Source organism: Odocoileus virginianus, chromosome 2 (assembly GCF_023699985.2).
Source record: "Odocoileus virginianus isolate 20LAN1187 ecotype Illinois chromosome 2, Ovbor_1.2, whole genome shotgun sequence".
Taxonomy (NCBI): domain Eukaryota; kingdom Metazoa; phylum Chordata; class Mammalia; order Artiodactyla; family Cervidae; genus Odocoileus; species Odocoileus virginianus.
This window is the reverse complement of record NC_069675.1, coordinates 35194636-35211619: the sequence shown is the minus strand read 5'-3', so window position 1 is coordinate 35211619 and position 16984 is coordinate 35194636. Positions and strand designations below refer to the sequence as shown.

Sequence of the window (16984 nt, the reverse complement as noted above, 5' to 3'; positions counted from 1 at the left end):
TCCATTTCTCCAGAGTATAATTCTGTGGTGTAGAAATAAAATTTCCCCCCCACCCAAAAAAAGAAAGAAAACTTTCCCTTAAAATACTATGTCTCTTAATTATTATCTGCATGTTGAGAATCCCCAGATGACAGGCCAAATTTCAGGGCGGGGCTGTGCTGTGCTAAATCGCTTTAGTGGTGTCCAACTCTGTGTGACCCTATGGATTGTAGCCCACCAGGCTCCTCTGTCCATGGGACTCTCCAGGCAAGAATACTGGAGTGGGTTGCCATGCCCTCCCTCCTCCAGGGGATTTTCCCAACTCAGGGATCGAACCCACATTTCTTTAAGTCTCCTGCTTTGGCAGGTGGTTTCTTTACCACTAGTGCCACCTGGGGAGTCCCCAAATTTGGGGGACAGTGTGATTTATTTAGACTCAGTTCCTTTTCTGGTTCATAGGACATCCATTGTGGGTAGTTGCAAATATAAACCTTGCTGCTTACTATATACTACCATTGCCATTTCTTCACTCCTCTGTTCACCATACAGAAGAATATGGTTCCTAGAAAGCATTAAGTAGCTCCAATAGAAGTACTGAATCACGTTCTCATTCAATCAGAGTTTAAAGTTAACTCTTTATTGATTTTAAGGCTATGCTGATCATCATATACATTTATATCAAACTACTGGTTATTTTGCTATTGTTAAACGAAGTACTCAACTTTAACAACAAATTATTATTCAGAGATTTTAGAACTCAATTCAGATAATACCCAAAAATAATTTTTAAGTGGTTAACTTATCATTTTATGTCCAGCCAAATAACATGTATGTCATAATATTCATTAGAATTAAAGATTCCATGAGACAAGTTTAAATAAGATATTCATATTAAACATTTTGTAATGACATTTAAAATTTTAGAATGCTAAATTTGGCTTGTTAAAAACATTGTTGAGTAAAACTATTTCAGTGTCAACCATTTTTAGTAATGTAATGTTGCAGCTTTCGGAACAGAAAGTTTCTTTTTTTACCCTATTCTACTACTGTCACTAGTATACAGATTTAAGAATACAGTCTATTCTATTGTACAGTATAAGCATTACAATTTTAATTTCTCTCCTATTAGTATCGAATACTAAAATTAGAGTATTCAAGTTTAGAAATGGTTTTTTCATTGGAAAAGTTCGTGCGGTCAATGCGAGAACTAGGACTTCCAATCTTGCTCAGCCAGGACTTCCTACAAAAAATAAATAAATAAAAATTAGCATTTTAGTGTATATGGACTAGCTGAAATGATCCCACAATGAGTAACAATGGGATTTTATGTTTAATAAGCAACTTTTGCATGTAATATGAAAGATATACATGACATCTCTCTCTCAAAGTTGTTCAGTCATGTCTGACTGTTTGTGACCCCATGGATGTAGTGTAGCCTGCTTGGCTCCTTTGTCCTTGGAGTTCTTCTAGTAAGAATGCTGGACTGGGTAGCCATCCCTCCTCCGTGGGATCTTCCCAACCCAGGGATGGAACCTGAGTCTCTCACATATACATATATATATGTATGATTATTTATACAATATAAATTTTGTATCAAAATATCATAGAGTTTAACATATAATCAAATGTGGGCAAAGAAGAGCTAATGATCAATTAAGCATAGTCAACTCCTGATGATTTCATTGTGGAGTAATTTCCCTCCTTTTAAAATATCCAAAGTCATTATTACTTAGCTCTTATATGCAACAACATAAAAATTTATTTTATAAAGAATAAAACAATTCACCATGGGTTTTTCTTATTACCCAACAAATGGTAGATTATATATGCAGGATGAGAGAGAGAGAATAAAAAAATGAATGTGATTTTTCTGTAAATATTTGAACAAAATTAGATGAACATCTTAAACCATTTTGAATATATATATATATATATATATATATATATATATGCAGGATGAGAGAGAATAAAAAATAAATGTGATTTTTCTGTAAATATTTGAACAAAATTAGACAAACATCTTATCTATTCAAAAGCCATTTCATATCACAATGCAAAGTATCTGCATTAAGGGGACAATGTTCTGAAATTTTCTTTGCTTATATAGTACAATATTTTTTCTTAATTTAGTGATATTTTTTGTCTAATATATACATTTGGGTACTTACCTGTGATGCTTCATATAAAATAAGATTACTGTAATATTGCTGACACCTTAGATATTTTAAGGATATTCAAGAATCTTTCTACCTATTAATAATTAGCTGGGATGAAAATTAAGTGGGAGTACAGGTTAATAGTAAGCATTTTTGTACAGTTGATAGCTGTTATCCCAGTTGTTGTAGAAACACTAAGTTTCCTCATATCCCCAAAGGTCTTTGAGGTTGTGAAACTAGTGGTGTCTATAGCTATGCAGTATCGTATGTAACGACCTCAATAACCTTGAATTAAAAATATTTTCTAAGCTACAGTTGTGTGATCAGCTGAAAATTACTCTTCACAGGCTGGAGAGGAAGTCCAGTGATTCACATTGCCCTATGCTCTTTATTTATTTTTATCTCTGGTTGTACTGGGTCTTCATTGCTGCTGGGGCTTTGTTTCCGGTTGCAGTGAAAGGGGGCTGCCCTCTAGTTGCAGAGCGCCTGCCTCTCACCGCAGTGGCTCCTCTTGTTGCAGAGCATGGGCTCCAGGATGCGCGGGCTTCAGTAGCTGTGGCTCTGGAGCACGGGTTCCATAGCGGGAACACACAAGCTTAGTTGCTCCGCAGCACGTGGGGTCTTTCTGGGCCAGGGATTGAACCTGTGTCTCCTGCCTTGGCAGGTGGGTTCTCTACCACTGAGCCACCAGGGAAGCTTGCTGCTCCGCTACTTAATTCTTCAGTTACTACTGCAGTATGGTTGCTTCACAATATTAGTTTCAGCTGTACAACACAGTGATTCAACATTTTTATAGACTAAACTCCATTTAAAGTTAGTATAAAATATTGGCTCTGTTCCCTGTACTGTAGATTAAACCCTTGTATCTTATTTATTTTACAAATAGCAGTTTGTTGTAACCCTCTTTTTGGTTCTTACTGTGACAGTTCTTCTGGGTAAGGAGAATGTTTACATCTTTTTCAGAAGGTAAGCCATCAGCACAGTAACACATTTTCTTTCCTTCAACTCATTTAGTTGAAATCTTAAAAAAATCAAAATTGCATGTGTTGAAAAATAAAGTTCAGTTATTATGAAAAGGGCTGATGGCTTCAATTTTACCAAATTTCCTTGAAACCCTCTAGAAAAGAAAGGCCAGTAATAATAAAAAGCTAACATTAATGAAGCACTGCCTGTTTGCTCAGCACTGTGTTGAATTCTTTACTGTTTCCTTTAACCCACATATTAACTCTATAAGCTGTAGCCCATTTTCCCTATTAAGTTACTGATAAGGAAAGAGACACAGAAGAGTTAAGTAACTTTCTCAGAGTAGGAGCCATGTTAGTGTTGACAAGGGATCAGATTCTGGATATATTGATTGTGACGGTACAGTCAGTAGATTTGCTGACACACGGACTGAAGGATGACACTTGGGTTATTGGTTTGAAAAACTACTAGAATAGGATTGTCATGTACTGAAATGGAGAGACTGTGAGAAGGGCAGATTTGAGGGAAAGATGAGAGGTTCAGTTTTAGAATGTTAAATCTGAGATGTCTATTAAACATCTGAATAAGATGCTGAGTAGGCAGCTGGACCCTAAATCTGGCTGCAGAGATAAAATTTGGAATTTGTCTGCAGATAGACAGCACTGAAAGCCATCAGAATGAATAAGAACACCAAGAGAAGGAATGTAGATAGAAAAAGAAAGAGGCCCACAAACTATGCCATACGGCATCCCAATGTTAAGAGCTCAAGAAGTAGAAGAACCAGCAAAGGAAAACAAAGCATCCAGTGAGGCAGGAGAAAAACGGGGAAAGCAACTGTGTCCTGGAGTCAAATGAAGCCCTCAGGGAACAGGGAGAGATCAACCTGGGCAATGATTCTGGCAGGTTAAGTGAGGTGAGAACTGAGAGTTGACTATTGTGTTTAGCAACATGCAGGTCACTGATGACCCTGACGAGAATAGTTTTGGTGGAGTGAAAGCCATATTTGAATGGACTCAAGAGAGAATAAGAGAGGAACTGGAACCAGCATGTGTGTGTGTATGAGAGAGAAAGAAGTGGAGGGGCCCTCTATGCCATGGCTCCACACATGCCATCCATGTTGCCTGCTTGCCTACTCACCTAGGAGGGTTCCAGTCATCTGTCCCTTGGAAAGACGTGCTCTTTATGTGCTGCTCTTGCCCTTGATAGGGGTGGCTCAGATCTGTAAATGGCAGAGGTGTTTTTCTAGCCAAAAAATAATTAGTCACAAATTTTTATCTAATTAGCGAGGATGAGATTGGGATGTTATAGTTTTCCAATCCCCCTTAATGTGAAAAGGAACCACATAATCCAACAGTACCCATTAATTCATTTCAGTAAATAACACTGCATGAAAGGTATATTCTAGATACTGGGATGCACACATAGATATTTAAAATGGGGTTCTTTCCTCAACCTAACCTTACATCTAAAGCAGTTAGAGGAATAAGAACGAACAAAACCCAAAGTTAATAGAAGGAAAGAAAACATAAAGATCAGAGCAGAAATAAGTGAAATAGAGACAAAACAACAGAAAAGATCAGTGAAGCTAAAAGCTGGTTCTTTGGAGGAAAAAAACAACCCAATCAAAAAAAAAATGCTCAGAAGACCTAAATTTTCTCCAAAGAAGACAGACAGATGGCCAAGAGGCATATGAAAAGATGTTCAACATTTCTAGTTACTAGAGAAAGGCAAATCAAAATTACAATGAGATATTATCTTATACCAGTCAGAATGGCCATCATCAAAATGTCTACAAACAATAAATGCTGGAGAGGGTATAAAGAAATGGGAACTCTCCTGCACTGTCAGTGGGGTTGTAAATTGGTACAGCCTCTATGGAGAACAGTATGGAGGTTCCTTAAAAATGGAAAAATAGAGCTACCATGCTGTGCTTAGTCACTCAGTCATGTCCGACTCTTTGGGACCCTATGGACTGTAGCCCACCAGGCTCCTCTGTCCATGGGATTCTCCAGGCAAGAATACTGGAGTGGGTTGCCACGCCCTCCTCCAGAGGATGTTCCCAACCCAGGGATTGAACCCACGTCTTCCGCACTGTAGGTGGATTCTTTACCATCTGAGCCACCAGGGAAGCTGTATGACACATCAGTCCCACTCTTGGGCATATATCCAGAGAAAATAATGATTTGAAAGGATATATGCACCCGTGTTCATTGCACAGTGTTGTCTACAATAGCCAAGACACGGAAGCAGCCCTCAGTGTCCACTGACAGAGGAGTGGTATACATTGTCACGTGTGTGCATCCTCCACACGTGGTTGTGCTTTTGTGTACTTCACAGTACTTTTGCTGTGCCAAACGAGGAGCTTCCTAATGAAGCCCTGATGGCAGTGGAAGCCCAGAGAAAGGACAGAGAGAGGCACAAGGAAGAAGTAATCGAAGAATCAAAGAGACTGAGGATGCAGTCCAGTGCTGTCATGTCATCCATGGCAGGAAAAGAAGAGCTACTACCCAGACATCATTGGTTGTTTCTTCAAGAGGACATATAGAATTGAATCCAGCAAGGAACCAGAACCTGTGCGATCATCATCAGGTGTGAGTGACATTGCAGCTTGCCCTCCATCTGCTATTGATGACGACTCTTCAGCTCTACTATCTCCCACCTTCTCCCTCTCTTCCAATTAATAACTCTTCTTGCCTGTTCACTCAATGCCAGCCCCTGGATGCCAGCTGTTGTACCATATTACTATACTTTTCAAGGTGCTATACTGTTAAGATTAAAAAAAATTTTTTTGTGTTTGTTTTGTATGTATTATTTGTGTGAAAATTATTATAAACCCATTACAGTACAGTACTATATAGCCGATTGTGTTAGTTGGGTACCTAGGCTGTCTTTGTTGAACTTTCGAACAAATTGGACTTACAAATGCACTCTTGGAGTGGAACTCACTCGTAGGTAGGGGAAAGTGAAAGTCCCTCAGTTGCGTCCAACTCTTTGTGACCCCATGGACTGGAGAGTCCATGCAGTTCTCCAGGCCAGAACACTGGAGTGGGTAGCCATTCCCTCCTCTAGCTCTCCCACATCGCAGGTGGATTCTTTGTCAGCTGAGCCACCAGGGAAGCCCAGGTGGGGGACCTACTGTAACACTATTTCCAGCAACATAGATGGGCCTAGAGATTGTTATTCTGAGTGAAAGATAGATGCCATCTGATATTGCTTACATGTGGAATCTAAAAAAAAAAAGATACAAATGAACTTATTTACAAAACAGAAACAGACTCACAGACTTACAGAATGATTTATGATTACCAAAGGGGGAATGTTGGAGGGAGGGATAAATAAAGAGTTTGGGACTGACATATAAACACTGCTATATTTAAAATAGATAACCAACAAGGATTTATTGTATAGCACAGGGAACTCTGCTCAGTATTCTGTAATAACCTAAATGGGGAAAGAATTTGAAAAACAATAGATACATTCACATGTATAACTGAATCACTTTGCTATATACCTGAAACTAACACTAGTCCAATATAAAATGAAAAATAATTTTTAAAAGTTATATGTATTAAAATTATTCAATATTAACTTTATTTTCATGAATATTTATGAATAAAGGTGAAGTACTGAAAATGAATAAAGCAAGAGAAGTCAATAATTGAGTAATTTTTATTTATTTCTCACAAAGAAGTGAGTGATTTGACCTCCCTTTTCAAAGATGCAATCTGCTGATCAATGTTTTTCAACTCAGGTCTCCCACATTGCAGGCAGACTCCTTACTCTCTGAGCCACCAGGGAATCCTCCCAAATCTTCATGATACAGTGTTATCTATAATGACTCTTTGCAACCTGTGGACCCATGGAATTCTCTAGGCCAGAATACTGGAGTGGGTAGCATTTCGCTTCTCCAGGGGATCTTCCCAATCCAGGAATCGAACCTGAGTCTCCTGTATTGCAGGCAAATTCTTTGCCAACTAAACTGTTAGGGAAGCCCTTATTTCTCATAAAGCAAGACAAAAAAGAAATCTTTGTAGACTGCTTTTAAAAACACACTTGGAAATCAATTACAGTAAATTAAACCAAATTATGCCTTTTTAAAAATACGTTCTCTTGACTGATGCTCTTGCATTACTTTGAAAAATTATTAAATTCAAGAGCCCTGTATAAAAAAATAACTGTTTTGTCTACTTTTGCTTAAGTGTTTATGTTCCTCATTAAAATTTTGTTTGCTTCAATTCATGTCCTGTTTATTTCTTGGTAAGTTTATACTTAGGTATGTACTGTTTTTTTTTGCTGTTTTGAACAAGATGCTTTTTAATTACCATATTTTTAAACTGATACATAGAGAAACTAGTGATCTCTCATGTTGTAATCAGATACCTTACTGAACTTCCTTGGTGATATAATAGTTTTTTCCTTTTTTTTGGAATGCCTAGGTTAACCACCCCTTGTATTTTTAAATTCATTCTGTCAATTTTTAACACATTGACAGGATAATTTAAAATTGCTCTTTATTTTAATCTCTCTAGCCACATTTCAGTGGCTCAGATGGTAAAGAATCAGCCTGCAATGCAGGAGACACAGATTTGATCCCTGGGTCGGGAAGATCCCCTGGAGAAGGGAATGGCAGCCCACTCCAGTATTCTTGCCTGGCGAATTCCACGGACAGAGGAGCCTGGCGGGCTATAGCCCATGGGGTTGTAAAGAGTTGGACACAACTGAGCAACTCACACTTTTGCTTTCTTTTTTTTTTAGCCATATTTGGCTACTTACATGCCCTTCAGAGAATTGCTACAGAGAAAAACTGAATCACGAACAATGCACCCAGCCAAGAGGCCAGCAAGATCATAATACACTAATACATGTTTTAACTACAGCATATTTTACCTATTAGTTTTGTAGACTCCATAAATACTGAATGGATGGTTAGATGGATGGGTGAGTTATACTTGCTTGAAAGAGATTGAAGTCTATTATTTCTGCTGTAAATCTGAGTTGGTTTTGTGTGCATATATCTTTCAGGTATTTTTATTTAAGCAACATGATCCACTGGCAGGCTTTAAAAAACAAAAGAAAGGATGTAAACTGGAAAATTCTATTGACAAAAGTCATGTTACTTGAAAACCATGTTCTCTCTTCACTCTAATACAAGTAAGTGCCTTATGTAGAGATTTTGAAAATGAAACTTATTTTTGTGAAGTTTAATTCTCTTCCCCAAATCATGGTGTCTTTAACAATTATGAGGAAATAATAGAAGGAATTTTATTATGGATGCACTTTCTTACATGGTTGATGAGAACCATACACAGTTGTGAAAACAATTTTTTGTGAAATAGCAAAGGACAATGATCTTGTCCATATTACATTTAAGTGTTCTGCAGGCCATCTTTGCATTAAAAAGAAATTAATAAAACACAATGCTGATAAATATTAAATGACCAAGGAAAAATCTATTCGTTTAATAAATTAAGTATGCTGTGTTTTTCTGTTCCTGTTCAGAGAGTCACCAACTCTCAGTCCCCTCCAGGTTTCCACAGCCTTGTCTCTAATTCATGGGTGCAGATGGCACACACTCAGCCATCAAGTACAGTAAGTGCCTCATATTTATGGTCTTGGCAGCCAGCAGAGAGGCCAGCTGTGGCCTTCTAAAATGCACTTAGGTGTCTGCCCTCCCAGACACCTTTCTTTGATGGTCTGTACTAAAAAAGGGCCCAACTCCCATGCTGTTGTGAGCATCATGGGAATTAGCACATTCTATAATTGCTATGTTTATATGATTGTTTATGTATTCACCACCTACCTCCTCCACATTAGAATGCAAGTTCTAGGAAGAGAGGGTCCCCACCCTCTAGCAGAATGCCCAATGATAGTGGGCCCTCAATATGTATTTACTGAATGAATCGATTCTCTGTCACCTTTCTGCCCTCCCCAGGTCTGCACCTTCCATGCATGAGAGGAAGGGGCATTCCTAGGGTCTGTGCACGCCACACACAGAAAGGAACCCTGAGCATGACCTGTTAACGCTTTGATTTTTACCTCAAACAAAACAAAACCCTCGTGCATTTTTAAAAAAACTCTTTGAAAGGTAAAGACATAGTTGCTTTTATTACAGAAAGTGAGTAAATATTTTGCCTGTGGCCATCCCCTATGAAATAACTCAAGTAATGACAATATTCAGTCTCTTAAAGGAAGTTAGAGGCCTATAGATCTGACCTAATAACCTGAATATAAGCCTGTGAACAAAGTTTATTCGTGCAATCTGTCCATGTATTTTTGCCAGTCCCTAAATTTTACTGTATTTCTTGTGACTGTGAGTTTACTCACAATAAAAATAAACATAGTCACTGAACTTCACTCAGAGTTCAGTGAGTTCACTGAACTCTGAGTGAAGTCAGCTACTATTTGAACCCCATAGGAGGGCCAAGTCCATCCTGCAAACCCAGTCACATGACATGCCACCACATTAGTCAGATTCAGCGCATAGTTGGTTGTATATGCTCATACATACTGTGATTATCCTTAGACACTTTTCTTTATATCCCAAGTATGTACAGATACCTACTATTTATGTGCTGTATTAATTTTAAATTTTTATGCTTAAAAAAAAAAAAGAATCCTCCCGACATAATCTTGCCCCAAAGCTTAATGCTTATAGCAGGAGTGAAGTGCTTCTCTGAACAAAGGAACAGTTGGGGTGGGGGGTGCAGAACCCCGCCCCTCACCCCAGGCCTTTTTTTCCACCAACTGCACCTCAGGCACCACTGGGAAATCCTAAGGGCTCTGAAGAGCACCGTTTGAAAACTTCCCTATTAACCTATCACTAAGCAAGGATATAGAGGCATGGCATGGAGGGAGACTCCATCACAGCTAGAGGTGGAAATCAACATAGGACCATCTGTTCTGCAACTCAAGTCAGTTAGTGTTTCCTGCAAAACATAGTAAGCTTCTGGGGTGGTGGGGAAAAAAATCCCATCTAACTGATATCCTTCTCTGAAACGAAGAGGTGAAATGATCAATAAAGCATTAGAAAGCCAATACTATTAATAATTCATAGCAGTTCTATTTCCTAGGACTAAAGTGGGGCAGCATAATCCTTTCGCATATCTCTGCAGCACCAGTATAAAATGTAGACCAAAGCAAGAAAGCAGACAGTAGGAAAAGACACCTAATGAATTAAAAGCTAACGTGATGCATGCTGGAAAATATTGAGTTGTCTGCTCATTTCAAGCTTTCAAACTAACATTAATAATGGAAGGGCAGCACATAATATTTTTGCTATTCTCCTTATTTAGCAAGTTTCATTATCCAGTTACACGTGGACAAATAATATATTATCAATACAAGTATTTTGAAGGCATTTTGATATAATGTCTAGTTTCTGTTAGGTATTAGTGAAGAGTTCAGTGATTATTAGGGGAATCCTAGGATACCTATAATTAAGCTGAAACCAGATTCTTCATCTTTAAAATAGGATAATGCTTCACTGTTAGTGAAAGGATTAAAGAGAATGTATATAAATTGCCTAAGGCAATGTCTGACACCCAGCAGGCCCTTAAAAGCAGTTATTTATCCTTCTCTGCCTTTGCTAAAGATGATAGACAGCCTGCTTGGCAAACTGTGAGCTTCCAAGGCACGCACTTCAGTGCAGCTCCACTAGTAAAAACTCTTGTTCTTGGTGGAGCTGCTTCTCAGCTGCAGTGGGAAATGGCATGTCACTCAACCTCCTCATTTTGGGGAGAGTCTGCGAGAACTACCCAACATGAGCTGTGCCCAGGACACTGAGAACCAGCCAGCTGAATCAAGGGCCTAGATGCAAAGAAGGCAAAAGTGAAGGCATGATTGAAACCTGGTTTTTCTGCCACACCATAGTTTCCAGGTCCACAAAGTGACAGGTGTGCTCATCTGTTTCATGTAGTGGCAAGAAAATCATTGCCTGAGCACACAGGTGATGAAGTGGACTTTAGGATCATTCTGCTTGGATGTGAATCCAGCTACCATTTCCCAACTGGTCATCCTGGGTAGGTTTCTTAGACTCTCAGTGCTTCATCTGTGAAAAGGAGAGTATGTAGCCTAGCTCAGAGAACTGTTATGAAGGTTAAACAAGAGAATCTGTGTAAATCTTTTGAAAGACTATCTAGAGAATACTCTTCCCTGGTGAGTCACTGGTAAAAAATCTCCCTGCAATGCAGGAGACATGGGTTTGATCCCTAGGTTGGGAAGATCCCCTGGAGGAGGAAATGGCAACCCATTCCAGTATTCTTACTTGGAAAATCCCATGGACAGCAAACCCTGGTGGGGCTATAGCCCATGGGGTCACAAAAGAGTCGGATATGACAGCAACTAAAGAACAAATGAAAACAGAAGCACTTAATAATTTTTAGCTATTTAACAGTCAGGTAATGAAACAGCAGGTAATGAAAACCACCTTAGCTAGTTTACATGGAGTTTAATATAGGGAATTAACTCCTTACAAAACCATTGAAGGGCCAGAACAGATCTGAATGGGCCTGTTGGAGCAACTCCATAGAATTGGCTGCTAAAGTATAAGCTGTTAAAACTGTGATTCTCATGCAAATACAATATGACGTGTCAAAGATTTCTATTCAGTACATTAATTAATGAGGGAATCTGGAAGATTCTGATTCAAAGGAGAATTTAGACACACATATACAACCCACTCCAGTATTCTTTCCTGGGAAATCTCATGGACAGAGGAGTCTGGCGGGCTGCAGTCTATAGGACTGCAAAGAGTTGGACACAACTGAGTGAACATGCAGACACTAATGCTATTCAGTTAACAAGAACTTCATGAAACTCTACACTATGGGATACAAAAGATTATAAATATATGTATATTTTTTCCTTGTCCTGTATGATAGCAACAGTTTTGTAAACTCCCTCTGATCTGGAGTTCTTCTCAGCACTAGAACAGAATCCCAAGGAAAACCAACATTTACAGGCCAAGTGGAATGCAGAAGCAGATAGAGGATAGGTAGAAAGTTACCAAAGAAGAGGGAGATAACCATGAAGTGTGGTGTTAGTGTTCGGGAACTGCTGACTGAAACCTCCTGCCTTGGCCAGGCACGATGGTAACCACTTGCATGAATTGTCTCCTGATAGGCGGTCCCAATAAGGAACATGGTGGTGGAGGAGGATGCCAGCCCATAATATATCCTACCAAATTCCCAGAATCCTTCACACTAGAACCCATCTTGGCTGAGATATATGGATTCCACCGGGAAGGACCCTGAGTCAGACCAGTATTGGGCCAAGCAAGATGACTGGCCAGGGACAACCTGCAATTTCCATTACCATAAATCCTGAGCTAGGTGACTGAGCAGGACTCCTGGCTTCCCTTACCATGTTGCTCTCTGCCCAGATGCCCCTTTCCAATAAAGTATTTTGTTTTGTCAGCACATGTGTCTCCTTGGACAGTTCATTTCCAAGTGTTAGACAAGAGCCCACTCTTGGACCCTGAAAGGTTTCCACTTCCTGCAACATTAGGAAAGCTAAGTATACAGAATGTTTTTAAGGAGAGAGATGTCAACTTCCAAATGCTCCTGAGACCCAAGTAAAAGATGAACTGAAGGATACCTTGGAGACCTCTCCAAGATCAGCTTCAGTTACGTGGTGGTGTAGAATCCTGATGAGAGTGGATTTAGGAATGAGGGGGAAGTGAAGAAATGAAGATGGCAAGAACAGATCAGTCTCTAGAACTGTCAGATTATGGAGAAGAAGAGACACACAACAGCTTTACACAACGTTAAGGTTCTGTTCTTGGCAAGCCAAGCCTGCCTCTTCTCTGAAGTCAGTGCCTTCTGATATTTACAAGCATCTTGCCTCAGAACAATAGCCGAGGAGGAGTGCTTTAAGGACACACAGTCTAGGATGTTTTCTATTCCGGATGTGTTCAAATCTACTACATGGAGCCAAATTAGAAGGGAATTGGCCAGACTCGCTTGTATCCCCCGCCCCCCAACCCTGACCTCTCCACTCCCCCAAAATGCTTATAAGCAAACTGAGTTGTTGGGGAGATGCCATTGGCTGATAGGCTGATAGTTTAGAGCCAAACTGTGACCCACCCAGTGCAGAGCCCATTATTTCAGACATTTTTAAAAGCTTTGTTGCTGGCTCCGTTTTATGTCCCCACCCTTGTTTTTTATCCTTTCTCACTTGTAAATGTTACTCTCTTGTTACAGTTTTACATAGCCTTACAAATCACTTCAAGTTGTGTTGGGAACAAGTATTAATATAAACACATAAAGCTGTGAGGGTTGTGTTTTGTTTTTTTCTTTTTCTCCTTGATGCTGTTCCCTTGATTTTTATGAAGGAAATCATTGGAAGGGGGTGTGGAGATTTATCTACAGAGTTTTACTTTACAACTGACTTTACTAGATACGTTTTCCATTACAGTGAGACACACATCATTCTGAGGTCATAAAAACAAGTATCTACAGGGCAGCCTTCTCTGCAGCTGCCCTCCTGACCCGGGCCTTGAAATCGGGACTGCGGCGGGCGGGGAGGGCGGAGGCGGGTCCGGTGCTGTGGTCCTCCACCTCCAGGGAAAGTGGTGCTGATGGAAATTAGAGAATGTCTGGTATTAGAAGCAGAATGCAGTTTAATTAATTACATCTCCCTGTTTTGAACTGAGGGGCTTCCCTGGTGGCTCAGATGGTAAAAAAATCTGCCTGCAATGTGAGAGACTCAAGTTCGATCCCTGGGTCAGGAAGATGCCCTCAAGTAGAAAATGGCAACCCACTCCAGTATGCTTGCCTGGAGAATTCCATGGACAGAGAATCCTGGTGGGCTATAATCCATGGGGTCGCAAAGAGTCAGACACAACTGAGCGACTTAACACTCCACTTTCTTTTGAACTGAAAGTGACGTACATAGTAAGCAGCTGTCATATTTAATTTTCCAAGTGATTTTTAGATGAGGCTATTCAAACTAGGCATATAAATCCAAACTCAGAGTGGGATGTTTGCATTTGAATAGCATTAAAAGTTTCTGAGGTCTCAGAAGTTATAACCATGAAGCTAAAGTCAGAAGATGGGTCCCGCTGTGAAAGAAAGCAGACTCCTTGACACTGGGTCTAGAAAGCACTATTTATTGTGGCAGTCAGCCAGGTGAGGACTCACGTTTGGGAGCCTCTTCTCTTCACACACTATATCCTGCTACAGCTAAACTTACATCAAAGATAGTAGCTAGCTTCCTGTAGACTCCTATGAGGCATCATTACATTGGTGGAGACGCCAGTGGTCTTCAGTGGTCTAGAAAATTGATCTTAAAAGCTTTCTCTGAAATGATGGAGTTCAAGGGAACAAATGCATAGAAACCAAATTCATAGATCAATTTATAAAAATGCCATACCATGTATTCATTTATATTGGGTGCTCTATTTGTCAAATATATCATCTATAAAAGAATTTTCCATTTGGGGAAGCACACTAATGAGATAGAATTACAATAGATTGTTCTTTCTCCAGTTTAGATGTATCTTGGCCTAGGAAACATATGATAAAACCTTCTTCCCTAGAAAACACTGAAATGGCAATATTGATCACCTTTTAAAGAACTCTGTACCACCCACTGCTTTTCACTTAATACCTCATTGCCTCACACAGGTTAATGAGGCTGTGGTTTTCTTTAAACCGTTCTTTGTTCCTGAGGACACTCTCTCTTCACTCGGACTATACAGAAGCATATTCTAGTAAGTCCTTGTTTCTAGGGCAGAGACAAGAAAAACCTACCACTTACTGTACTGTGTTTACAAACCGCACCTTAAGGCAGTTTGCTTTGAGAAAGAGATGATTTGTTCCAATTTTGGAAGGCAAAAGATTTCCTAGATTTAGGAAGGGTAAAGGAAGTGAAGGCCTTTCTAACCAGTGGCTGCTGAAGTAGTAGGTCCTCGCCACAGAGAGAATTAGCCAGAAAAGGAATGCGCTGAAGGCTCATAATGTTCTCCATGGTGATCAAGCAATAATAATCTCATGGCAACGTATAGCCAATGTTCTAATTAGGGCATGCTCCCATTACTATAGTGGCTTCCTCCATGGGTCAGCAGTAAAGACTCTTCCGCAGTGCAGGAGACACAAGAGACACAGATTTGATCCCTAGGTGCAGGAAGGTCCCCTGGAGGAGGAAATGGCAACCCACTCCAGTATTCTTGCCTGAATAATCCCAAAGACAGAAGGAGCCTGGTGGGCTACAGTTAACAGGGTTGCAAAGAGTTGGATACACGGCACTTATTAGTATAGTTGCTACCCTCAAGCCTAGAGGCTTAAAAGAATATCCTGCTTACAAGTCTACAGTGTGGATGGAATTTAGCAGGGAGAACTCATTTCTGCCATGCATGTTGTAGAGGGCGGCTCGAAGCCTGAGGACTGGAATAACTGGACGGCTTAGTCGCTCAGAGGTGTCGCGTGGCATCCTGGGAGAACTCAGTCGCCTGGGGTTTGGCACAGCTGAGGCTCCGCAGGCACTCCCTCCATGCCTGTGTGCCCTTCCCAGCGTGGTGCTTCGGGGTAGCTGCACTTCTTACACATCTGTCAGCTTCAGGGGTCCAAAGGCACAGCGTCCAAGAGAACGAGCCAGCCAGGTGCAGGAGAAGTGTTTATTCTAACCCAGTCTTGGAAGACTCTCAGGGTGCATTCTATTAGAATCTAGTCACTAAAGCCAGTCTCTCTTCAGGGTAGAGGGGAATCAGATCCCACTTTTAGTGAGAGGAATGTCAAAGAATTTGTGGACTTGTTTTAAAATTACCACAGTATGTAGGTGAAGAATTATAGGAAAATACACCATCTATTTATTTACACATTCATTCAACAAATACTTACTGACTTTTACCTTACCCTAAGTGGAGAAGGGAATGGCAACCCACTCCAGTAATCTTGCCTGGAGAAGTCCATGAACAGAGGAGCCTGGCAGGCTTGAGTCCATGGGGTTGCAAAGAGTTGGACACGACTGAATGACTAATACACACACACACACACACACACACACACACACACACACAAGTAAGCATTGTTTTTTAACATTTAAAAAGTATTTTAGATATCCTAGCTCAAGACAGCTCCCATTTGGACATGATTTTATGCATTGAGAAGCTTTTATTTTATTTTAGGCCTAAAGTACTCAAACCAGCATAAAGTATCAGATGATAACAAATCATACATTTCAAGAGGAGTATAATCTGAATAGCACAAGCAAGTTTTTACTGGAACTCATTAAAAGCCTGAGCCAATTGGTATAAATCCTCAATTGATAAACAGACTCTAGAAAAGGTAGTTGTGGAGCAAATTTGTGTAAAAGCAAATCATCTTTCCTACCAGCTTTATACTTGCAGTGACTGACATAAGAAAAGTTTTCCTTTACTTTCAAAATATTTCCAGTCGCCTGTGTGTGAATGGATTGGTTGGATAGCCAAAGGGTTATCAGAGACCTCCAAATCCAAAGCATCATATTTTTTTTCCCCTCAAAATATTTTCAGTTGGCATTTATCCTCTCCGTCCTGGCTTCTGGACCATCTCCTTTTGTCTTCCTTCTACCTCGCCAGGGGATCCTTCTCAGTGGGCGTTTCTCTTCCTTTGTTCAGTCCTTACTTGGTGATCTCTGGGTTTCTGCTCTTAATCCTCTCCTCTCCTAATCTCCATCTACTCTTTGAATGAGTTCATCCTAGATTTAGCACAAAAGCTCCAGATTCATATAACCCAGGTCTGCTCAGTCTCCACACTTGACTGCACTGTACCCACCCCCACTTACGCCCTGGATCCCCTTCCCACCCACACCTCTCTCATCCAGTGTGCTCCTGCTCCTCATTCTGAAAGTCCACAGAATCGAGAGTTCCAGGTGCTCAGCATCTGTGCACAGTCAACTGTAGTGTCCCA

At 40.2% G+C, this 16984-nt stretch overlaps 1 protein-coding gene across 7 annotated transcripts in view; it reads right to left on the bottom strand.

Annotated features, from left to right (window-relative positions):
- Positions 1 to 594: 594 nt before the first annotated feature.
- ACYP2 (acylphosphatase 2) overlaps positions 595 to 16984 on the bottom strand; it is a 313536-nt gene continuing 297146 nt past the window's right edge. For 4 of the 7 annotated variants that reach the window (XM_070478372.1, XM_070478378.1, XM_070478379.1 and 1 more), the window contains one exon: positions 595 to 1219. In XM_070478372.1, the coding sequence (XP_070334473.1) occupies positions 1105 to 1219 (115 nt within the window). In that variant the 3' untranslated portion in view covers positions 595 to 1104. Of the gene's footprint in view, positions 1220 to 4234; positions 4341 to 16984 lie in introns of those variants that run through there. The other 3 variants (XM_070478368.1, XM_070478369.1, XM_070478381.1) reach the window with 2 other exon arrangements.